Below are 24,556 nucleotides of genomic sequence, written 5' to 3'. Positions count from 1 at the left end.
ACTCCCTCATACAAACTGACTCCACAGAAGACAGGGTACAATTTTTAAGTTTTATTTAGTCTAGTATTTCCCTTTCAGTTATGTCATATTCTTCCACTTATCAATGACTGATCCCCTTTATTATTAATATGCATGACAACAGAAAGGAATTCAACTTATGTTAGGGTTAAGATGACACTTTACACACACAGCTTAAAGCATGTAATGAAGTTAAGTACATCAAGGTAAATACAGGCTCTTATTTCAGACCATTCTTAACAAAGAACTGGATGTACTGAGATCTAATTTTCTTCATCATAACCATCTAAACACACAACCTACAGGAGTGTTCATGGATCTAATTGAGCTGTCATTAGGACAACAATGATTCCACCAGCCTGTCTTCTTCTGCCTCCTTGTTTGTTCTTGCTGCTAAGCATTAACACAGGAGGAATCAGGACAGGGGAGTGGGTGGAGGACAGATGGGTGGGGGGTCTCCATCTAAAAGTTTTCAATTCGTCATGTTCACATCTGTACACGCCAAAAAAACGTAATGGTGACCAAGGGAAACACCACAACACCTGGCATACACGGACCTCAGCACGAGGAGGGTTCAGAGTAAATACACACACACGGTACGGTTAAGGGTTAAGGGCCCTGGGGTCTGGTAGCCGTGGTCCCGTCCTTGCACATACACAGATACAGTCTCACACAAGCACTGTACACGGCACAAGAGGTCACCTAAATACATGGAGCCAATGAAGGAGAGCTAACATCTAAGAGGGTGGATTGGATAGCCCAGTACAGGCTGAGAGGGGGTTAAAATTCTTTAGACCATCAGGTCACACTCTCTCACACTCACTCACTCTCTCTCTCTCTCTCACACACACACACAAACACACACCCTCATTCACACAGTGACATACGTCTGTATGCATTTAAAACTCCATAAAGCTACACGCCTGTGCAGAATATACTATCATTACTTAGTGTTGCTAGCTATAGCCATTGAAATGGCAATATATGTTCAAATATTATATGTAACCGTTTTTTCCTCAATATACAATGATGAAATGCATTATACAGACAAACGAGACAATGTAAGCTGTTCACATGTTCAGTACATCAAAAGTAAGAGCTTCTCTACATTAATTTCTTCACGAGTGCAAAATCCAATGCTCCTCCACCTACTTCAAAGGTTCATTGCTGAGCTTTAGCAAGTCCACTTCTGCACAAACCATAAACCAATAAAAAACATGACATTAACATAAACACAAAAAAATTCTAAATAAGTAGTCATAAATATGGAATGTGAAAAACAAAGAAACATGTGGTCCAATTTCTTTTCAAACAATACAAATAAAAGTCCTTCAATGCAGTTAAATGTTTTCTCTTGTAACAGGACAACATAATAAAAAAATAGTACTCAAAACCAGAGTGGGCTGTTGCTTGCTTGTGGCCCCTGTTGTGAGTAGAAGACCATGGGAAGCTGGTGAGGAACACAAAGAGAGAAGGACAGATGGAAGGAAAGTGTTGGGTCAAGTTGTGATGGGGGCTGATGGGTGTTCACATGCCGTAACCAAAGCTGGGCTGTGGCGGCTGGGTATAGCCTGGTGCTGCTGTGTAGCCATAACCGTAGGCCTGCTGGGGAGGCACAGCCACGTTGGGCCCGGCTGTGAGCATAAGCTGGGGGGTGCCTGTAACAGAAATTTCAAAATAACCTGTCAAAAATATTCTCATTTTACCAACGCAATGATGATGATGTGTGTATGGTCTTTTTACCGTAAACAATGGGTTGAGACTCTGTAGCCTGCTCCTCCTGTTTCCTCAGGGACTCGGAGGCTTCGAGTTTGTCCACCTGTGCAAAAAACAACAACAGTGACTTTGTCAGACTTCAGTTACACAGCACGCGATAGGGCTCTTAAAGAGCAAGGGCTGAGACGCCGCGTTTGTAAAAACTGACCTCTGGGTTATTTCACTGGCTGACGGATGGGACCATTCCTGACAGGCGAAGATGAATACAGTCCAGATTTAAATAAAATCAGGCTGCAGGAGGCAGGCCTTGCTAATGTGTTGTAGGCCCTCTATAAGGCAAAATGAGTAACTACAACTAGAGAGCTACTGGCTACTCTATCAAGCTTTGCTACAACAGTCTACATAGACATCCACTTAATTGTAGAAAGTATTAAGGATTAGGAGGGGAGACAAAAAAGCAAACAGCTACTGGGTAATAATGGTCCCACCATCCAGCCACCTAAATCATCTACTCTAACATGTTGGAAATGTAGAGTATGTAGAGAACCAACCTCTCACCAGTACAAATACACTTAACTAAGACCAACATTAATGTTCACCCATTAGTTCGTCCATCCCTTAACAGATAATCAAAACACTCGGTACACTTTGTATTTAAGTTGGTGGACAGAGAAGCAGACGTTGACACAAATTAGCTTGATTAGCTTTGGTTGCAATCAGGATTTGGCATTTCTGTAAGTAATAATTCAATATTATTTTAATTTTGTGAACCTAACAGAGGGGAAGACTACATTCTGTAAGAGTGATCTCTTAAAGTTGACTTGGTACCAACAGGGCAGAGTAACAACATAGTTATAAAGTAGAACTTGAGGCTTGTCATTGCCTGGGTGCGAACAGCTATGAGAAGCATTTAGCAGCCTTGAGAATCAAATTAAAACTGCCTGTTTTTTCTTTGGTGCTTTAAGTGTTTGTTAAGCAGCTCAGAGGCAGATAGTGATGGGAAAGGACAAAAGATAGAGCTAAAAACAATTCAAAGAATTAAGCAGCCAGCGAAAAGCTTCAGATATTACCCTCAGCTATAACAGTTTGCAGCTTAAATACTGATGAAGTCAGTTAAGGAAAATGCTAAATGATGCAACAGAATAGCTTTCCTCTTAAGTTGGTTTTGGGTTCAGTTCTCTACATACTGTCTGGTTTCCTATTACAGTCAGTCAGTCTGGTTAAGCAGGCTGTTTCAAGAAAAGACAGGCTGTTGTTTGGTTTGAGAAGAGAAGGGTTGAGAGACATGCTGAAGCGGCAGTTTAGTCATTTTCTTCTTGAATAGTGCATGAGAGAGAAAGAAAGAAAGAAATAAAGAAGAAAGAAAGAAAGAGAGAAAGAAAGAAAGAAGCAGAGAGCCATAGTGGAGGGAGTGTGAAAGAGGGTGGAGGGGATGGTTTTGTACAGCCAGTTCAAGGTTTCCAGAAGCAGGCACAGCCAACAACGATGTCTCCTAGCCTGGCCTGAGTGCTGCTGGTGCTACCAAGGGAGGGGAAAGGCATGCTTGTCGCTCTACATGTTATGTATTTTTTCCCCAAAAATCACACCTAAACTACAGATTATTTGCTCTCACACATTCAACTTATTTGTTGTGTGAAGAGACCACACTTTACAGTATGAAAGAATACTCAGAGGGACATATGCTGTCGAAAAATACCCCACTCTCGAAATGTTTACACCTAATGTTCATGGTTTTTGTTGTCTGTTTTCTGGCATTGACATAAGTTCAGTAGTACAGACAAACATGGAGAAAAATAGAAAGGTCTCTGAAAGAATGGTCACTTCATTAAAATGCCTCATTGGTGCCTCTATTACCGAAATTAGGTCTTACACTTAGCTGCAGTCTATGCTATTGCACCACTGTCCCAATACAGATATAAATATGCCCCCACTCTCTCTTGATGTAAAGATATAATTAAGAATTATTAATGTCATATGCCTTGAAATTTCCTTTAAAGTGTCTACATGTGCTTCCTAAAGTGATTCAATACCTTTATTCTCATTTTACAAATCAAGTATTACATAATTTTCGTTGTGCCTGTAACTTGAACAGTGACAATAAAAGAATGATCCTTAACCAAGTCAGGATGATGGCCAGCAGCAGACTGCAGCTGAGCGGTGTTACCAGACAGTTTAACATTAGAATTCTTCTACAAGTCTGTGAGAGAAGGACCTGACCACAGCAGGTGAGGTAGTTATCCAGAGTGGCACTCTTCACCCATGCCTAAGGAGAGCTGTTGGGCATGCTGGTTTAAGTGGATGCCTCAGTGTGTTTTGAGGGTAAAAGGCTGTGATAGGGCATATCTGATAGAAATAGGTGAAAGAGGACGCAGTTAGTGAGAAACCCAAAGATAATTATCCCCTGTATCTGCAGTTTCGCTCAGCTCTGTGGAGCTTTATGGCATCTTTAAGATCATTGTTTTCGTCTCCTGCTTGCAACTTAAATGTTTTGCTTCACTCTCACTGCTCTCTTAGTGTTGCTGTCGGCTGTTTTAAGCTCTAGTTCTTCATGTCTTCTTAAAAAGTGGTAATATGTCAGGGGTGTGTTTACTGTGTGTTTCCCGTTGCCCCCAAGTGGCCAAAAAATGTTATTACTGGTTTAGGTGAGACTTGGAAGATGAAAAAATAGCAGTAACCTCATTTAGAGATCTGGGCTTCTTGAGCTAATACTGACGAGACTGAGCAAATCTGGTAACCTGACACCAACATACCACCACTTAAACAGAGATCACTGCAAACATTTGTTTTTGTTAAACACATGATTTTTCAATAGGCAAATCCTATCAACAATTATATTAATTATGAATTGGACGTAATCTCAAGAAGGAATGGAACTATAGGGTCTTAAATAAATTGGAAAAATAGATTTTTCCATCATTTTTGCATCACCTAACCCAATAAATAGTTCTTCATTTTTTGTCTCAAGTCAAACCAAATGCCGTCGGTGACACCAGCAAACCTAGCAGAGCCCCGAGGGATGGGTGTGAAGAGCCCCGCTCTGGAATCTTGTGGGTTGGTAGGTGGTCTAGTGGAGTGGAATTTACAATCAGAAGCAGCAGAGTGACATGGGGGGGAGAGGGGGGGGTCATGCGGTTTCTGCTAATTTTACTCCTCCAAACTACAGGCTACAGGACAGGGGAAGAGGGGTCAAAAAGAATGATTAGAAAATGGATTCGACTTTCACCTTTTCCTTTATCGCATCAACCTGGAAAGGAAATTCAGAGAGGCAACTTAAGGAGGGAAAAAAAACAAATGGAAGTCTCCCAAAATAGAAATTGACAGAGAGAAAAGAGCAAACAGAGGACTTGTCACTTAAAGAAAACACAAAAATCCTGAGAGAGAGATGCGGGTAATAACGCCACTTTTGATACAAATGCAGACTTGAGATTACTCTATTATGGTGAATTCCAACTTGTTGCTGACGACAGTGTGAAAATTCAAATACAGATACTGTCGAATAGGGTTTAAACACTTAAACAAGATATACTAAATAATGTAAAAAGTGATGTAATACAAAGACTTAGGGAAATTATTAATTGTATATATTCAAATATATAAATGATTCCTTGTTTGAACCTGTTTCAAGTAACCATCTGATGGGGTTGCTAAAACAAGTAGTCAGCCACAAGACAATTTACTTCTGTGTAACAGCTTATGACAAACTGAAGTACTTTTGATGTAGTAAAAGTCCACCAACTTGGCATTCCAAGTTTGGCAAATAAATGCAACAATTTTTTTATTTATTTATTTTTTTTACAAATGCTTAACTCAGCTCTACTATCGGTTTTGAAAACAATAGGTGGGTCGTACTTTTTGCCATGTAACAGAGATATAAATGGCATGACGAGCGACACAGCAGTTATGAATCTCCTCTGGAACACATTTGTATGGAAAAGTAGCTTGAATGGATGGAAACCCAAATGAAAAGGAAAACACCAGTGATGACACATGGCTGACAGAGGCATAGGAAGATGAGCATGAATGGAGGAAGGAATAGGCAGTGATGGTGGGCTTCATGTACAATACTGTCTGGGCGAAACTGTGCGACACTGTCTATAGTTGACTAGTATTTGGAAACACTTTTAGTAGCTGCTGATCCTTCTTTTCGGCATCAGATGGGTGGAAATACCATATCAATCAGGGAAAAAAATTATTTAAAGATTCAAATTATTATTTAGTTTCTTTATGTGGTACACCCATCTGATCAGGTCTCCACAGACAGGAACAGGTTTGCAAATACTATGTCACGAGTTTTAACACCTAACAACAAGAGAAAAAAAACATCACTGAGCATGTAGGTTACCTTGTCTATCTACCTTCTAACTGCCTTCTTTCACTGTAGTTCTAACTATAACATGTCTTAATACGCTTTTCTCTCTTAGGAAACCTTCTCACAAAGCCATCTTCTTTGTCCTGATAGACTGGAACACATCGTTTACCTCTGGCCAACCCACCTTAGACAGATACTCCCTCATGACCTGGATGAAGTATGGCATGGAGAAGTCCATGATGTTGTGTCGCCAGGCGGTTTCCAGCACCACGTCAGGCCGCAGAAGATCGTAGCAGGTGAATAGACAGGCCGCAAAACACTCTTTCTTGTCTTCCTTCAGGAACCAAGCCAGGAGCTCTTCTGCCAGCTCCGTGTCTTTGGACTCTGATGCGTACTGCATGGCGTCCTGCCGAGAGGAGAGCGCAATCACAGTTCAATAAACTGACTTGGGGAAATATCTGCTATTTTACATTTCAGTGCATTAAGTGGGTTTCTGGAGTGAAATGTGATGCTGTGATTTCTATCACTTGGAAGAACTGGAGGGCATATTGAAAGTTATTATTGTTTATAGCGGCTGTGCACCTTGTAGAGCTTGTCCTTCTTGCAGAGCTCGACACTCTGTTTCCAACGGTTGTTGCCCTTGAAAAGGTAGGCTGCGATCCTCCTAAACTCAATTAGCTCATGCTTCTCCAGGCCCTGGGCCAGTGAGATGTTGTCGAAGTTGTCATAGGCATCGATGGAAGTACGCAATGCCTGGAAAAGAGAGAGAGAGATGATTATAAGATAGAGCTGAAAATGCAACTCAGTAAGAACATTAATCCTGTTGGTGAAAATTCTGACTCATTTTGTGTGCTGCGCTGGATTTAAAAAAGTAGATTACTTTAATATATGTTATGATACACAATGGGACACCTGATCATATCATACCGCATAGTCTTCCTCAATGATGAAAAGGTTGTTGAGTGCCTCATTCACTGACTTGTTGTTGTGATTCTGGACAGACCTTAGGTAAGGTTTCACCAGAGGCAGCTGTTTCACCTAAACAAAGTATCAGAAAAAACAATTAATGTCCATTTTCATCTCCTTCGGAAAGTAAATTTCACTAAACAGCCACTAATAACTTTACACAAGTGATCAATAATAGCATTTCTTTATATAACTTCATTGTTTGGAGATGGGTTATAATTAATTCCAAATAACACTTTGGGAAATGTTTATAGAAAGCAACAATGGCGCAGAACCTTGCTGAAGAAGTTGACAGCACGTGTGTGGTCCAGTCTTGGAGACAGGACGATGAGCAGGTCGTTCAGTAACAATGGTTTGAACTCCAGATAAAAGTGGATGGCTTTGTAGTAGAGTTCCACATTGGCCACCTAGAATGATAAAAAATATTGTAGCTTGAATTTTGGCAGAGTAAAAACTAGCATCACTAATCCTTCAACAGCTTTTTCTTTTCTTTGTCTTTTTTTTTTTTTTTTTTTACCTTGGTGACAATGTCTTTGAACTGGCCCTCCTTCCATGCATCAGCTGGGTGGTTCATCATGGTGATAATAGCGTTGTCATACTCCTCGTACTTGTCGTAGAGGAACACCAGCTCTGCCCACAGGTGGGCCTGCTCTGCAGCCCTGAGAACCTGACACACACACACACCCCGACATAACTCATATTTAGCTTGATAAACTGATGAGGAACCGTTTTTACAGCCTTTAGAGAGAGACTGGTTCATTACAACTGGTCTTAACCAAGCTGTATTTCTACAAAGGTATTCATGCAGAAGAGTGCAGAAGAGTATTGGGGATTGTTACATGTGTATGTTGATAATAAATCATGCTTTGCTTCAAGATGTTGCTGGTGTGTTCCTCGCCTACCTTTGGAATGTTGACACGGGACCAGAAAAGCTCCAGGTGCTCCCTCATTTTCTGGGGTTTGAATTTGGAGTAGAGGATGGCCAGCTCGGTGAACATACCCATGTGTGCACGCTCAAGTCCAAGAGCAGCCTCCAGCATGGTGATCAGCTCCTCAAAATAACCACGGTCCTGGAGGATGCAGACACATTTAATAAGATTACTCACACACACACACACACACACACACACACACACACACACACACACACACACACACACACACACACACACACACACACACACACACACACAACACACACACACACACACACACACACACACACACACACACACACACACACACACACACACACACACACACACACACACACACACACACACACAGGTCTAATTTTACCTAGGAATTGTTTTGCATGAAAATTCAAATCAAATATTACTCATTATTTGTCCTTTCAAAGTCAAATTTCATTTTTGGGGAAAACTCAAAATCCTACTGTCCTGTGCACTATATGCCTGATTCCTGATAGTTACATGTTCATTAGTTACTTCACATTGGTTTTAACTGTGACACGTTAGTTTAATACTAGCCCATGTTACACCATGTACCTGATAATAGTTGATGAGCTCCTCCAGTTCATCAGCATGGACGACAATATGCAGGCCACACATTTGGGCAAGACGGAACTCCTTCCCATCTACACACGCAAAACAAACCTGAAAGAGCACAGAATCAAATTAAATTTGCTTCATATCCGACTATTTTCTTTAGTTTACTCCAAAGGACTTTTTTTTTTTATATAAAGAGATAGTGTGAAAGAAGTGAAACTCTATCATCATTCCTCACCTCCTTCCAGGTGCGGGTGCTGTTGGCCTTGCGTGCTCCATCCACAGCTGCCTGGTACTCTCCCAGGTGGACCAGGGTGGAGGCCAGACGGCCAAAGTTGGATACGTTGTTGTAAAGCAGCTTGGCTGCCTCATACATCTTGTCATCATAGCAACGGTCACCCACCTGCAGGATGGTAAAAGAAAGCATGATCAGCAGGGTAGCAACTGTAAACAAGTGAAAAAAGTGGTAACAGCTGTCTATATGAGTGTGTTCTGTGTGTCTGCATGCTTCTCAGGACCTACCTGCTGAATGTGAGCATTATTGGGTCCGTTGATGAACTCTTCCAGCTCAGCCAGGCGGTTGGTCTTGGCCAAGGCAAAGATCAACTCTGTTTCAACATAAGACTCGCGGGCCTTCTTACGGGCCATCTGCAGAAACTTCACCAGGTCCTCCCAGTTTCCTGCACAATCAACCCCCATCAGTTTCATGAGCATATCAATCAACTCACTCATCACACACACCACAACACCACTGAAAGTAATACAACAATAAACAGCAAAGCACCATGAATTTTATAGTTCTCCAAAATTCTTCAGATCTAAGCACCAAATGTGCTAATATGATAGATTAAGTTCATCTTACCACTTTGGGCTGCAGCTTGTCCCACTTCCATGTAAGCAGAGGGGTCATCAGCCTTTATGTAAGAGTCAATTGCTTCTTTGACAAGGCCCTTTTGAAGCTGGGCCTTTGCCAGCTGACTCCACACTGGTGGCTCATTGCAGCGCTCAGCAAACTCGTAAGCTCTGTCCAGGTTACCGATGTGCTCAATCAGAACCTGAAAAAAATGAGACAACATTCATCTTATGTCAAGTTAAAAAGCTTAAAAGGTTAAAATGATACACAAACAGTTGACTTTTTAAACACCTTACAGTCGAACAGTAATCTACTGACCTGCACAGCAGAGGTGTTGACATCAAATTTTCTGAAAATAGCAAAGGCCTCCTCAAACAGCTCATTGCTGATGGCGATGTTAGCAATGTCTGGGGCATCATAATTGTCCAGACGGTTGATGTACTCCATGACACGTGTCCGATCAGCTTTAATGGCCGTCAGGATGAGCAGATTCTGGAGGTTTCTAAAATAATCAAGACAGGAGGTTCTCAGTGAGCGTTTAATTTTCTACGTGGCTAAAAAAGTAAAATCTATTATCAATTGAGTTTTTGAACATGATCACAATTCAAGAGTCTTCTATGAAAGAGAAAATGGTTTAGTGAAATAATAAATTTTTTAAAGTTTACTGAGTTATCTCCAAAACTTTCAACAAGAGACTTCTGCTGTTTACATGTAGCATCAAGTCTCTCTCACCTGTGCTCACTGAAGACAGAGTTATCCAGGACAATCTTCTCCAGAAGCTCAATGAGCTCATTGGGAAGGTCAGCAGTCATGAAGGCCTTGACTGTGACAGACACCTCCTCTGGATCCTGGGTCTCTGACAGGGCTGTTTGGACAACCTGCAGAAGAGAGGGACAGAGAGGGCTAGCTATACAACATCTGGAAGCAAATGAAAACCTACCTTTTACCTAGTTTACAATTTAACAAGCAACATAAAGGCAAATAAGAAGACAAAGGAAAAACGGATATTGTTAGAAAGCTTTTTCGGAAAATTTAAGTATACAATACTATTGCTAACCCAGTGTTACAGGACTAGCAGAAAAGCCAAGTCAGTAATGCTCTCAGCTTTTTGCATCAACAGGCCAAGTAAACTTCCCAGGTAGAATAATGTAGAGAGCTTAAATAGAGCAAAGGGTCAAACCTGGTCGATGAGTGGTCTTCTGTAGTTGTTGGTCTCCAGCAGCACGCTTGCCCACAGCTCTGGGTTCTTGCGACGTACAAGGTAGCGGGACAGACTCTTGAACAGCGAGTTCTCATTGCACACCTAAAAGATGACAAAAGAATTTATATAAAAAGGCAAAAAAAAACCAACAAAAAAAACAGTTTTCATGTCAAAATGGACGTACATTAGAACAACTGACTTACTCAATATGTCACAATCCATATGTCACATGTCCATATATGCCCTGTCCATTTTTTTGCTTTCTATGAAAGTATGATTTCTGTTTAAACTCACATTAATCAACTCCTGGTCACACTGTCCTCTTTCGTAGGCCACACAGGCCAGGTGGGGGTCTCTCTTCTCACAGTACTTCCCCACCACACGGCTGTCGTAGTAGGGGTTCTCCCTCAGGAAGCGCTCAGGGTTGTTGTTGCTGTCGATGTAGATCTTGGCCAGAGCATTGTGGGTAGCAGGCTCCTCGCAGCCTTCATGAATACGAGCCTCCAACCATGGCAGCAGCAGCTTCAGTCTGGAGAAAGACACACAGTTACGATTTCTCATGACTATGAGCACAAAAATATTTGTCTTAAGTTATATGACCAAGCAGCATAGAGCTAAATGAGTGATTCCCTATCACTGTGCAGTTCAATTAGTTCCTTTCTTACCGATTTCTTTTCTCCACTTCAGCCACCAGTTCATCTGTGGAGAACTGTCCTCTCACCACCATGATCAGGTTCTTAATCACATCCTCAGCACAGTCGACATCCAGTAACCCACCAATGACTACCGGCAGACGGCTTGGATTCACCTGGAATAAATGATTCTAAAGTTACTATTCAAATGTCACTATTCAGTTAAAGACCAATGTCTACAGCCTCAGAGAGGCAGTATAAAAGTTAAAATCGATGGAGGGATGGGGAGAGAAGGAAATTACAGGATGGAGTTTCTTGTCAGTCAGGGCTTGTGATTCCATTGACAGCAAACAAAAAAAATGTAAAATGTTACACTATTTACTGTTCCAGGTGTAAGAGACCAGTTTTTCCTCAGGCGAGGGAAGTAGTAATGTACCTTCTGCACGTAGATCTCGATGTATTTCTGCAGGCTGTTGCGGTACAGGTACAGGACCAGGTCATGGACAAAATCAAAGCGATCACACACAATGATCAGAGGCAGCTGGTCAGTCAGCTTGGCTTCCTGTAAAATAAAAATGTTGGCATTGACTAATAAATGTTGAATAATAGTCTCATCAGACAAATTACTGGCAGAGAGGTTAGGTTATTTCATAGTGAAATGTTTATTCTGCACTGGCCCATTTCTGACCTTTAGGAAGTTCTTCACACGTTCAGGGTCATAGCAGTTGCTCTCTCTGCAGATTCTCTCCACCTCTTTGATCTGGCCTGTCTTGCAGGCTGCCTGGATATATTTGAAGTGGACCTCTGGATCCTGGCTGAAGTTCACAATGGAACCCAAGAAGTAGAACAAACCTGCAAGACAAAAGAGTCAAAATCAACAGGTGAACTAACTGTAACTATTTCAGATAATTGTAAAATAGCACCCAGTTTATTCCTAGCTTACCCTCAAAGCTCTTGAATGACTCAAAAAGTTCAGTGAGGGCCTGAGTGGTGAGCTGCTCATGGTACTTGGAGGCCACCTGCACACAGATCTGCAGGTTCTGGCGGATGTTTGCAGACAGCATTGCCCTCAGACACTCCAGAGAGTCCTCCACTGACAAGGAGCCAAAGAAATTCACCAACCACTGCAGAGACAAATAGAAAACGATAAGCAATGCAAAAGCAAATATAGTAACCACAAAACAATAAATATTATATATTTCAAATGAGCATGTTAGTGCTTGTTAGTGTTAGTATTGTGTTCCTTCATCTGTATTGTACCTCTGGGTTGAGAAGGTGTGTGTGCACCACAGCGCGCTTAATATCATACAGGTCAGTATAATGCTCGAGTGCCCTCTGCAGGAGACCGGCCTTCTCACACAGCTGTGCCACATGAGCACGATCATAGTGGGTGAACATCTGGTTGCCCAGGATGGCATCTGCAACCTGAAAGACATGACACAGGGACAAAGACATTTCAGCATCGTTTGAAGCTTCGCAACAGAGGCAGCAGGAAATTAAATTTTTGGTAAACGGAAACACAATAAGATGCTTTTGAAAGAAAGAAAGAAAGAAATCACAAGGGTTAGTTTGAAAAGGTATGATTTGAGGAATTGTATAAAAATATAAAAATAAAAAATAAAAATCTCACTCATAATCTGAATTCATTTACTGAATGGATTCAAAACTGAATAATTAGCATATTTAGATTTGATGTATTCACACGTTGATGTACCTGTGGTGCGTGGACCAAATTCATTTCCAGCAGGCGTGTCTGCAGTGGTCCTTCCATGGGTCTGTTGTTCTTCAGGGCATCTAGTAGGAATGATGTGCACTGCTGGATCAGGTTGTACTCCATGAACACATCAACAATCTGGAGACATAAGAGAAAAAAAAAGTCATATGTGTCAAACTCATCTTCAAAGACCTGTAGGTTTGGTTGTCTGTTTAATCAAACAACAGCTTCCTTCAATGTATTTTCTGATTGCTGACTATAGAACAGCAACATAATTCTGCTTCTGAAAGTGTTTTTTGTTTACCTGCGTAATGTCAGCAAGTGGCTCTTCATCCTGAACCAGCATCTGGGAGAACTGTAGGCCCTGCTCTGGACTGATCCGCATTACGTTCCTTAGCAGGAAGATCCAGTCTGGAGTGTATCCCACCTACAAGGACAACAGATCTTTAAGCCTAACAGCCCTATATCTGATATGTGAACTTCTGGAATAACAAAGTCAGGCATTGTCACAAACCTTCTTGGCATAGAGAACAATTTTCTGGAACTGTCCAGTCTCTGCAAAGCACTGAATGACCTTATTGGGGACGTTGGCTCTGAGGTAAACACTGAGAGCAAGAGTAGGATCGACAGACTTCACTAAGTCTCCAAGCTCCTCAGAGCACTCCAGCTGTAAACACACACAAACACACAGTGTCATTGAAAACCAGTCTAGCTTTTAGAGGGATATACAAGTCCAGGACAAGAAAGTCAGTAACCAAGTGGAGTAAATCAGAGGAACAGCACAGATGCACTTAAACCTTTCCAAGCATACAAAATTACCAAACTGGCATTTACGTGTCATCCTCAAGCCTCAGCACTGATTGACTGAGTCCAAAATTAGTCATTTTGGATTAAAACACCACACTGACTTTCAAATTTTTGATTCCACTCCAGCTATTTTACAAAACATTACTCATCAGTTCTTCAAAAAATACTTATGACTTTCTGCTCAAAAAACAAACTTAACAAAAAGCAGCAGTATTGTGGTATTTGTAGAAGTGGAGGAACCAATTAACTGACTATAGCAATAACCTGCGATGTGCTTCACCTTCATGGTACTAAGGTTTAGGCAAGGCATCTGTGTTTATTTCCCCCCAAGTGATGGATCTGTTGTTTTGGAATACAATTTTTAATGGTCTGTCTACCTAACGAACTCAAGCTCTATGGTGACAATTTTGAAAAGAGTTTCTGAATGGAATATTTTAATGACATGATTAGTGGAAACATCTCCTCTGAGGAAACACAAAGTTTGTTCAATATAAAACCAACAACTGTGTCCCACCTTGTCCTCTTTCAGCCATTTCTCTAGTAGCTGCTTGCGGCCCTGCTGCAGGACAGGCCTGCACAGCTCCAGAGACTCAAACTTATTAAGCTGGCCTTGGTCCAGCAAGATGCCAAAGTACTGGAGCAGGGGAGACGTCTGGCCTGGTTGAGCTGGAACACTCTGGAAACGGCGGATGGTGTCTGGAGTCCGCAGGATACCCTGAGAAAGAGAGATGGATAGACAAAGTATTTACGTGACCGGTGTTGTAACACTTAAAAAGAATTAGTTCAAAGTTCAGTTCATACAGATGAAAATGACCTAGTTCACGTTCAAAGTTAATTTTTTTAAAATTTTGAACTAAATTCACAGTTCCAAATATGAACTAGTTCATGTTCATTTTTTTTTTTTTTTTTTTTACATAAATAGGCCGCTATTTTTTTTCAATAGAACCGCCTTCTACCCATCCATCACCAGCCCCAAATCATTGCCACTGCAAAACTAAATGAATTATTGTATACCACTGAAAAATCACAGACAATAGTTACATTTAAAACCATCTGTACCGCTAGCACCAGCCATGCTGGGCCGTGTCTATGGAGACGTCATGCGGCGTGCGGTAAAACGTGAGCGGCATTCACTTGCTCACGTTCATCATTTGTAAAGTGATTCGTTCAGTTCAGCACTGACAAAAAAAATTAACGTGTTGAACGCGTTCATGTACAACACGGTATGTGACAATGGCAAAGTCGCTTCTGAGCACTGCAAAGCACTGGTGAAAATTAGAGACTGTAGTGAACTTAATGATTTCTAGTATTTAGAGCATTTCTTTAAGAAACTGCTCAACCAAAAAAAAACAGTAAAAAAAAAAAATTGCATCCCCAGTTAATCTGTCTTGTTGATTTTAAACTATTTTTGTATGCAAATCTAAACTTGTTTTACATGTACCTCTGAGCGTTTACTATTATACTAATCTACAAAAGTCTGCTTAGTCTAAACAGTCTGAGCTTGCACTAGTTGAACTGTGAGTAATGTCATGCCATTTGACCCGGCTCTGAGTGCACACTGGCAGTACCTTGGGTGCATTGGCCGCCACCTTGGCAGCTTCTGAGTAATTCCCTGCCGCAAAGAGGGTGTTGAACTTGCGAGCGAACAGCTCCTCAGCACCTGCGAGGTTGTTTCGGACAGCCATGCGAAGAGCAAGGTCTGGGTTCTGGAGCACATTAGTAATGTAGGGAATGATGTTTTCCTCCTCCACGCACACTGACAACACCTGGAGAAGAACATGTGCATGCTTTATTATCTGTACATAACAGAGATTCCTCACAAATGGGAATTATTCTTGGAGGAAAACAAGGCAGTGTCTATGCTATATTTTTATTTAATTCCTCAGTTCATTCAAAAAAACAAACACCACTACAGCAAATAGGCATATATAGTATATAATATAAATATCTAAAAAGAATAATACTTAACTGCCTACACCTACAATAAATAAGTACATGCTACGCCAAGCAAGTGAACGCAATCTGTGTGTATAAACGGTGCACCTTTAATTGAAAGTGAAATGTTGGAAAACTTGGATTTGAAACCAAGTTCAAGTTCTTTGTATACACCTCTGTATGCAAAAATAGATTTAAGTGAATTATATCCTAAGACGTGTACTTGTCACATTCCTACATTACACAGAGGGATTACCCCATGTTGTTGCATGCAGTGTTGTGTATGTGTGTGTGCGAGCGAGTGAGTAAGTGCGTGCGATACACTGAGCTGTAAACGGTAGGCCTGCAGGTGAGAGCCAAGAGCAATAACAGGATTAGATTGTGTAGTCTGCCCGGCCAAGCTTAGCCCTCCTGCTGTGACTGTCACATGCTGCCTGACACCGAAGATGCTGCTACAGCTTGATATTTTCACAGGTTTCCTTACTCAAGGTCACACAACAACACGCAAGGTCCCACGCTGATACACAAAAGGGCTGACATACCACACGGAAAGTGAATCACTAACAAATGTCAGCAAAAACAGACCAACACAGAGTACGAATATACACATACTGCATCTCATACTAATAGTGTTTATATCTGTGTTCATTTGTTGGAAGTTATTCTTCATTTCTTAAACAATTTGCATTTTACAAATGTATGTAAAATTTGTATTGTAAGAGATTCATTAAGGTTACCAGAGTTTGCATTTCTCTTCCATTTCCAACCTCCAGCAATAACATTATTTTGGTGCAGCCAACATCCCAAATCAAAGATTCAAAGATGAGAGCTAATCACCGATGAGTAAGTCTTTGTTGCTGTTAAGTTGCAAAAAGCCAAAGGGGCAAAATTAGCATGAGCCTAACTATTCCACTGGTATTTTTCAAGAATCTGATTCAGTGTCCCAATGCAGTGGTCTGAATTATTTGACTCAACACTGATTCAATCCTATAAATGGCTACTAACTCAACAGTTGATGCCATTTCTTCAGTCAGCTCAAATAAGAAGCAATCATTCTTCCCTTTAACTGAGGAAGGCCATATTTCCTAGCGTCTGTTGAACACAATTTACAATTAACATTTAATATTAATATTCAGAATTATGTTTAATCTGAGAGTCCTACGTGGCAAAAGAAATCATTTTGATAATAAATCATTATGGCCAGTTATTAAAAATGCTTATGCTAACTAATATGCAGGCGAAGATAGTGTATGATCCAGTAAGATCTTTACATGAACATGTAACCATCTAATGTGCGCTGCTGTGACTTTGCACTGTGCACAGCCATTAATGAGGAAATTACATAAAACTGATACAAATGAAATAAAATAAATAAAACTTATTGTAAAGGGTTACGGAGGAGTTGAATCTCAACACAAATTTCACTCTATTATAGATAGATGGAGGTCCAGAGTGTGTACATTAGAATACCTGTCCTTTCCTGTTGACTCCAATGATGCCAGCAGTAGGTTCATGGGGGGCAGTGACAAAAATGGTCTCCCCACTGATCCTGTTCATGTAGATACAAGTACCAGTCTCCAGGTCGTACAGGTGGATGTAGCCGTATTTGGTGATGAGAAAGACTACATCTTGCTTTGAACTGATCTAGATATCCAGGAAGAGAATGGTTAAAACAGATAAGCAAAAAGACAGATCATTGTCAAACTGCCCTTAAGCTAATTGCTTGACCTCTTCCTCTCTTATTTTTTCCAAGTTGTGAAAGCATTTGTTGGATCAAATGATGCAATTTCAGCATTTCAAAAATGTTCTATCTTTGAACTGCTTCAGTAATAACTTTTATCCACTCCAGGCCAAGACAATTCTTATCGTCATAAACAATTTATCTTCAAGGCTGTGATGACATTTGGAGAGTGGTGTTTCACACTAAAGGGAATCTTACTTGTAACACAATTGTTTAGAGAACAAAGACAAACAAGCAACAGTACCTGCATGGCAACAGGGAAGTCATTCTGCGCTTCTGGAGGAAAGAAAACATCCACAGCTTTCTTTGGAAATGGCTGGTTCCCCGTCGGTGGGGTTCCCACTTCAATGATATGCAGCTGTAAGCAAAAACACAACAGGAGACAAAGTCAGGTTACAGGGGTCTCTGCAAAGTTTAAAAAAAAAATCTAGATTCTACATTCTCTCAAACCCTTTTCTAAGCATTATTGATTTCCATTTTTCCAATGAGTCTATCTTGATCTCTTTATTCTTGCAGTTGTCAGCCTGAAACTTTGCAGTATCAGTAAATCTTACTTTTCCTCCTGCCTGTCCTCGCACAGCAAAGCAGAACAGAGTTGACTCTTCAGTGTTGCCCTCCATCTTGAACTGTGCAAAGCCAGCGGCATGCCCCTCGATGGGCTGAGACACCTTCCTGTCCACTGAGTAGAGCTGCATGGCTCCGACGACGCGGTTTTGCTGAACAGGAGAAAAAGCCCACAAGTTAGGAAAAAGCCAATTCTTTAATACCTCTACTTCCAGTATCGACTTCGTGGTAGGTGAAACCATATATAAGTAATTAATCACAAAAAAATTGTTTAAATTTTTTTTAAATGTTTGCTGTAGGATCAGATAGTATATTATTCAAATGTTGCACTGCTGTTCTCCACCGAAATAACAGGTTTCTAAAACTGAGAGAACTAACAGTACTCTGTTAAAGTGTGAATGATATTTTTTAAAATGATCAGGATTAAATTAGGTTGAAGCAACTCTTTAACCATAGTTTAATTACCTGTGCTGAAATGCCAATGAGCAGCAGCCACTTCTGTTTGGCATCGGTACGATAGTTGATGATCTGGCAGCCTGCCAGGCTGGAGTGACGGTCAAAGACTTTAATTGGCTGTGAGTCACCCTCCATGCTCCAATGGTAGACTGCGTTGTCTGTGACCAGGGCAACAGTGTTGAGGGAGATCCATTTCCAGAAGGTCACGTCATCTGTCATCGTGTGAGCCTTCATCTTGCTCTTCATTTCAATGTTAAAGATCTGCAGGGTCTTGGCCGCTGAAAATATTCAGAGGCATGGTTAGCGTACATTGATGCAGGCGAAAGCTGTGAACCCCCAAAACATTCTAATAATAGCAGTGAAAAAAAAAATCACCAAAATCAGTCTAGTGACTAAAGCTACCACACACAACCCACAGCAGACATTGGGAGTAAACATAACAATTGCGCACACCAAAATTCCAATTGCTGGAGAAATGTTGGTAGTTAGGGTTTGGTTGGAATAACACCGAAGGACCACACAAAAAGCCAGTACCAGTGTCAAAACAAGAGGCAAGACCAACAAAAGGGCAACCACTGAAGTGGTCGATCTGCATTCAGTTAAATCTGATGCAATCAACTGTTAATGTGGAACACACTCAGTTGAGACTGAATATGCAAACCTTTTCTTACAATTTAAAGTCATCACTCATCTATAAAACAGATTTTTAGTTGGAGAAATGCAAACAGACTAGATATTAGCACTGCATTAAAAAAATGCCGCCTCTTCATATATATGCAACCCCCCTGCATGAGGCCATTGTGCTGACACAGTGAGGGACAGAGGCAAAAAGCTGAACAAGGCTCAACTTTTTCCTCAACGCGATGCAATGACATAAGGCGAGGTGCTGCGTTGGCTGAATATGTGCAGGTGCAGAGTCCAGGTAGATGAATTTGCTATGTGAGCAGGGTATCACTAATAGTGGCCTTGCAATCATCACATTTTATGCTTTATAAAATTATAAAATCACAGATATAAAATTCTGTGCAGCGCTTTGGCATCCGATTAGCCTTCAAATTCATCAATGTATCACTCTAACCTGTGTTTTCTGGATCCAATTTCATCGTTTCCATGCCATCCATAAAGACACACCTGCATGAATGCAGTCCCTAGCCCTTTTTAATGCAGTGCTATTTTAAGTCTGGATGCTCATTTACAGAGATATTACGACTATGCTTTCTGTGCATTTCAGCTGGATCAACAGGGATTTTCCATGTTGTTTTGGTACAATGGTTAAATTCTCTACAAATCTTTTCAACCAAAACGAAATCAATTAGGAATCAATGTCAGCAGAAAAACATGTTGCCCAGTGCAAGTCAAAATGGGGCTTTATGGCCTGTGTCCAGCCCTCCACCCACACCACCTACTAGAGAAATGAAACTCCAGGCATGTTGTTATAGCTCCCAAGTGATTCACATTGAAATTTAATCCTAAAATGCGGGATGTGGGAATTTAGGTTTGGTCTGAATGCAGATTAGCAAAAGAAGACTACAAAGCACACAAACAGATGTGATGATGGGAAGGATGCTGGACATATGCACTCACACCCATTCTGTTTTTTTCTTCCAGTTCAGTCTCACTGGAGGAAAGCCACTCCAATTCTTTGGGCCCAAGACAGATATCTTAGACTCAATCGGGGCAAACAAGCCTAAACCAAACTAAACCCTATGATTAACTGAGATTCATAATTAGCACAGCATATGAATGACAAATGGCTCAAACCCAAAATTGTGAGGTATAGTGATAAATGCTTTGGTAAGACTGTGTCGATAGTACACTGAAAAATACACTGTCTACATAAAATAAATGATGAGAAGAGATGAAAATTTTAAAAAGTAATTAGTCTAGAGAAAAATATATAGTAAATTGGTAAGAAAAGAATACTGCAATAATACAGATTTTGTCGTTTAATAAGTTTGTCTGTTTATACAACATTTTAAACTGCAGTTATTCACCACTGAAGTTAAAGCACAAGTTTTATAAGCCACTTAAGGCTAATCCTCTGGCATAATGTGAATGGTCAGTAGGACCACTCACAATACATGATGTAGAATAACAGTCCGTTAGTATGAAAATCCGTACATTGTTACAGAAAACCTGTAAGCAATGTCAGTATTTGCTTGATAAGAATAAACCTACTTGTGTCATCTAAACATAGGAAAGATAACTGAAAGCACCATATTTGACTTTGATCTCTGCAGTGTCCAGGGGCTGGCCAGACAAAATTGTCTCTGTATATTCAGTAGCACATTCATTTGATCTACATAACTAGTGTCACAGGTTAATCCATGATCATCATTGTTCTCATAAACTTGACAATGCAACTCTAGTTGCATACACAATGGTGATAAATGTGTATAAGTTTCATGTATATATTATCAGTATCTCTGCTTCTCCCAGTATCATTATTCTATTCTTTACTACATGGCATAGTGTTGTTTTTTAATGTACCACTGGGGCGCCAAATTAGCAAAATCTTACATGCTACATGGAAAATTTGGCATAGGATATACAGTATATATCCTAAATATATCACATCTCTGGCATTTCTTTTATCTGCCAGCCCAAGGTTAGATTAGGATATACTTAAAAGTAGTAGAGAAACGAAAGTATCTACCACTGACATATAAATATTGAGAATATATTTGATTATAACATCACAAACCACTAAATTAGGTCTAAACATCATATGAACGTGTCCATAGGACAGGCAATACATAATAGCCTTTTTATTTAAGACATGTCACTGCTTGCTTAATTTTCCCGCTGTTTAAACCATATTTAAACCACTTAACCATATCATTTTTTCTGCATGTTTTAGCCCTCTTACTACATATTTATGTACTATACATTACTACCAACCATTTTCCAAGGGACATAATACTCTGTAACATTTCTGAATATTCACTTGATTTTCCATTTATTCTAGGGTTTGTGTTTTTTTTCTTCAAAGACAATTTTCTGGCAGAGATGATGGCAGATGTTATGTGGGTGCCCTCAGGTTGTGAATGACTGAAGAAAAACTGTCACAGGAACTGCCATGTTGAATGTTGCCATGTTTTTTTGTAATGAAGAGAGTCAGATTTACATCTTCATGTCCTTATCACATTACATACGTTTGACTTACGGTTTGCAATTTGAACTCCTAGAATGTTTTCAACACCAAGTCAGTGTTTTCTTTCAACCATACTGCAACCACAGACATAAAGTCTATGATTACCACACAATGATAATGTTAGTTGGACAAAAACCCACACGGGCAGGCTATTTGTAACAATTAATTACCTATCTAAAACTACTTTGAAGTCTTTATGTGCTAATTTTCATACTGTACTGAAGTTAAGAACAGCATTCAAAAATATCAATTACAGTATGTTTTAGAAAATGGTCAGCTGTGATATAACATATATGTACAGTGTAGCAAATGGGACAAACATATACACAAAAGAAAAAAGGATAGTCTTTTAAGCTGCCCTCTTAAGTTTTGCTATGGCCTGCTTATGTTATCATATTCTATTCAAGCACTCATTAAAATTACTATCGGTACTGTGCACACATTTCAAGACAGTGCATACAGGATTACACTTTGACAACTCATGATATGTAAAATTCAACTCACCGTCTGCAAACATAAGAAAGCAGTAAGAAATGAAAAAAGAGCAAAAACAAGCAAAATAGACAAAGCATTCATGACAGCATGACATTTTACTAACACTGGGACTACATCTACTTTTCCAAAAATTACAATGTCTTGTACATTTAAATGTGTTTTACTTTATTTTAGTAACTCATTTTTTTGACAAACAGAAATGGGGTGGTCTACATATGAACATTAAAATGAAAAGCAGACTGTGACAGCTACATAACCGACTGACAACACAAACAAAATTTACACAAATTGTCAAATGTACTTGAAAAGCACCATAGGAAAGTATGTGACCGACCAAGACTTAAAACTCTTAATTTTTTGTTTATGTGCTTTAAAAAAAAAAAAAACCTAACACACTCCCCTCTACGTGGCACATAAAGCTATGTGCTAACAGCGCTAAAGATGCATTTTAGCTAGAGCTTACCTTTAAGGGCGATAACTTTGCTGGCAGGATTCATGATGGCGCTGTCTGCAGAGATGGGCCTGCGGATGGGATTGTTGGGGTCTGCCATATCTATGATGACAACCTGGGCCTGCTCACCCACTTTCTCCCTTATACAGATGAACTTGTCGGACTCCATCGTCAGAGTACTGAATCCAATGTTGGCTGGGTTGATTCCCAGGTTCTGGAGCTGAGATATGAATGCATGATCTGTTTTAGTAGCAGCTACTGGCCAAAATTGTTTACTACAAAAATTGCCAAGGATGATACAATAAAGTTAAAAAACGTATTTCCACCGTGGTTCCTTTTGTAAAGACAATAATAGCAAATATGCCTTCATAAAAGTTGTTAAGTTCAGTTTTTGTTGAAACTCTTTTAGAAAGGTGTTAATCATTTTGGAGGCAACCGTTTGTAATGCTGTGAAACTGTACTGCATTATACCAACAGTGTTTCTATTATTTTGTCCATCCCATTTATATCGATGCGAGTAGGCTACATAACTGAATATTGCTGTATAATGCAAAACAGCTCAACAGAACCACAAATTGCAACCTCAAAAACGACCATAAAGCTTAATCAACACCTCTCTAAAACACTGATTTTTTTTCAGGACCATGGTATTAAATGTATTGTTTTAGGTATATGTATCTATTAAACTTGCAACTGAGTGTCTACTGTCCCTTAGCAAAAGGTCATCCAAGGTGCATGGTCATGGTATAAGAACTGCTTCCTATGGGGTTTCATCCTGAATGTAGTATTAAGTGAGAAGACTAAGCACATCTAATATAGTCAGAAGCTGAGATTTGATGTAACAGCTGAGCTTGAACTCGACTGGACTCTAATCCGGTCCCAGGTGTTTTTAAAAAAAAAAAAAAAAAAAACATGATGTACATCTATGAGATGGGAACAATTATGCCATTTTTGACAGAATGGGTGCACCACCCGTTTCATCTCGGATTGCTGGCTGAGGTGATTACATCTCGGTTAGAAAGCACGACAGAATAACCCTTCAACTGTAGAAATGGCCTGTCGTGATAAAACCTTACTCTGTAATATGAAATGTCACAGGGTCCTGTCATACTGCAGCTACTTGATTTAGTACCTCAGTTGACACATCATCATTATCATCACAGGGTCGGTGTGTTTATAACAGTATGGCTGCTTAATCTTTTATGTGATCCAGGTTTTACAAAGCTACGATTAAACGACGTACCTACAACATCCCTCACGACACACACACTGCCACGGTTAGCTAGCTAAAGTCGTTGCTATTAGCTAACCCTGAATGTGGCCATGCATATGTCAACAATGCAATAACTGAGCATTGAAGGTCAGCAAAAATGTTTAATGTTAAACAGTTTCTCCTCCCGGTTGTCGATGACAGCTAACGTCGGCTAACAGCATCAGTGAAATGAATGAGCTGCTAGCCTGAAAAGCTAGCTGTTAGCTACTGGCTAAACGGGGGAGGGGAGGTCATTCATTTGCTGCGGGTATTGACGTCTAGCTCAGCTAGCACGCTGTCAAACGACCGTTAAACAGGGAAATCAACACGAAATGAGAATGCTGGTGGTTCATATAGCGGCTAGGCTTTGCCTACATACCTGCAGGTGCTCCTGGAAGCGGATAGGTAGGATTTGCGCCATGGCGGTTTCCTTGAGCTTCTCCGGAGTCCTGAATATCTAGCCGTGCAGCTAGCTAGCTAGGCAGTAGCACCGCGCTAGCTACGACCTCCTCACTGTACGTGTAGGTCGGAGCCAGTCAGTGAAAACGAAAAACACGATTAAAAAAGGTAGTGTGCAGTGCTGTCAATCGTGTTTCCGAAAGCTGGGATCAATAAAGATGTAAAATGTGTCCCCCCTTCTGAGTGTGCTTTCTGCACTGCATCGATGGATAGCAGTGGCTACGGCTGATCTTCTGTCTAAAATCCGCAATGGCGGCGGAAACGGCTCAGAGCCTTTCCAGTCCGGAAGCATCCAGGGAGCTCTAGAAGGACACTGGCTCAGGCC

General features: G+C 40.5%; 1 protein-coding gene across 3 annotated transcripts; it reads right to left on the bottom strand.

Annotated features, from left to right (window-relative positions):
- Positions 1–36: 36 nt before the first annotated feature.
- Positions 37–24,514, bottom strand: LOC130167606 (clathrin heavy chain 1-like). Of its 3 annotated transcripts, XM_056373960.1 has the most exons (34): positions 24,152–24,514; positions 22,533–22,740; positions 18,430–18,698; positions 17,955–18,116; positions 17,645–17,758; positions 17,130–17,303; positions 15,293–15,490; positions 14,239–14,439; positions 13,432–13,584; positions 13,222–13,344; positions 12,918–13,055; positions 12,464–12,628; positions 12,147–12,327; positions 11,892–12,055; positions 11,640–11,765; positions 11,237–11,379; positions 10,866–11,100; positions 10,551–10,673; positions 10,103–10,248; positions 9,689–9,872; positions 9,380–9,572; positions 9,040–9,197; positions 8,756–8,920; positions 8,518–8,625; positions 7,912–8,079; positions 7,527–7,676; positions 7,285–7,416; positions 6,971–7,081; positions 6,626–6,796; positions 6,228–6,449; positions 4,958–4,978; positions 1,943–1,980; positions 1,762–1,837; positions 1,535–1,676 (listed from the first exon to the last, which is right to left on the bottom strand). In XM_056373960.1, exons 1-33 carry the CDS (start codon positions 24,191–24,193, stop codon positions 1,807–1,809), a joined length of 4,917 nt encoding a protein of 1,638 aa, XP_056229935.1. In that variant the 5' UTR covers positions 24,194–24,514; the 3' UTR covers positions 1,535–1,676; positions 1,762–1,806. The 3 variants fall into 3 exon arrangements, with proteins under 3 accessions (XP_056229933.1, XP_056229934.1, XP_056229935.1); XM_056373958.1 differs by lacking the exon at positions 1,943–1,980 and having other exon boundaries at positions 37–1,676; positions 24,152–24,513; XM_056373959.1 differs by lacking the exons at positions 1,943–1,980; positions 4,958–4,978 and having other exon boundaries at positions 37–1,676; positions 24,152–24,513.
- Positions 24,515–24,556: the final 42 nt, after the last annotated feature.

Source organism: Seriola aureovittata, chromosome 4 (assembly GCF_021018895.1).
Source record: "Seriola aureovittata isolate HTS-2021-v1 ecotype China chromosome 4, ASM2101889v1, whole genome shotgun sequence".
Taxonomy (NCBI): Eukaryota; Metazoa; Chordata; class Actinopteri; order Carangiformes; family Carangidae; genus Seriola; species Seriola aureovittata.
Note: the sequence above shows the minus strand (reverse complement) of the source record. Positions and strands in the feature narration are given on the sequence as shown.

Bases quoted from the DNA above. Each gene is read 5' to 3' on its own strand.
- LOC130167606 (XM_056373958.1), bottom strand. From the start codon at position 24,193: ATGGCGCAAATCCTACCTATCCGCTTCCAGGAGCACCTGCAG. The intron at 17,304-17,644 runs GTACTGTTGCTT...CTGGATATCTAG, and splicing joins ACTTCCCTGTTGCCATGCAG to ATCAGTTCAAAGCAAGATGT. The intron at 6,797-6,970 runs GTATGATATGAT...TCTCTTTTCCAG, and splicing joins TCATTGAGGAAGACTATGCG to GCATTGCGTACTTCCATCGA.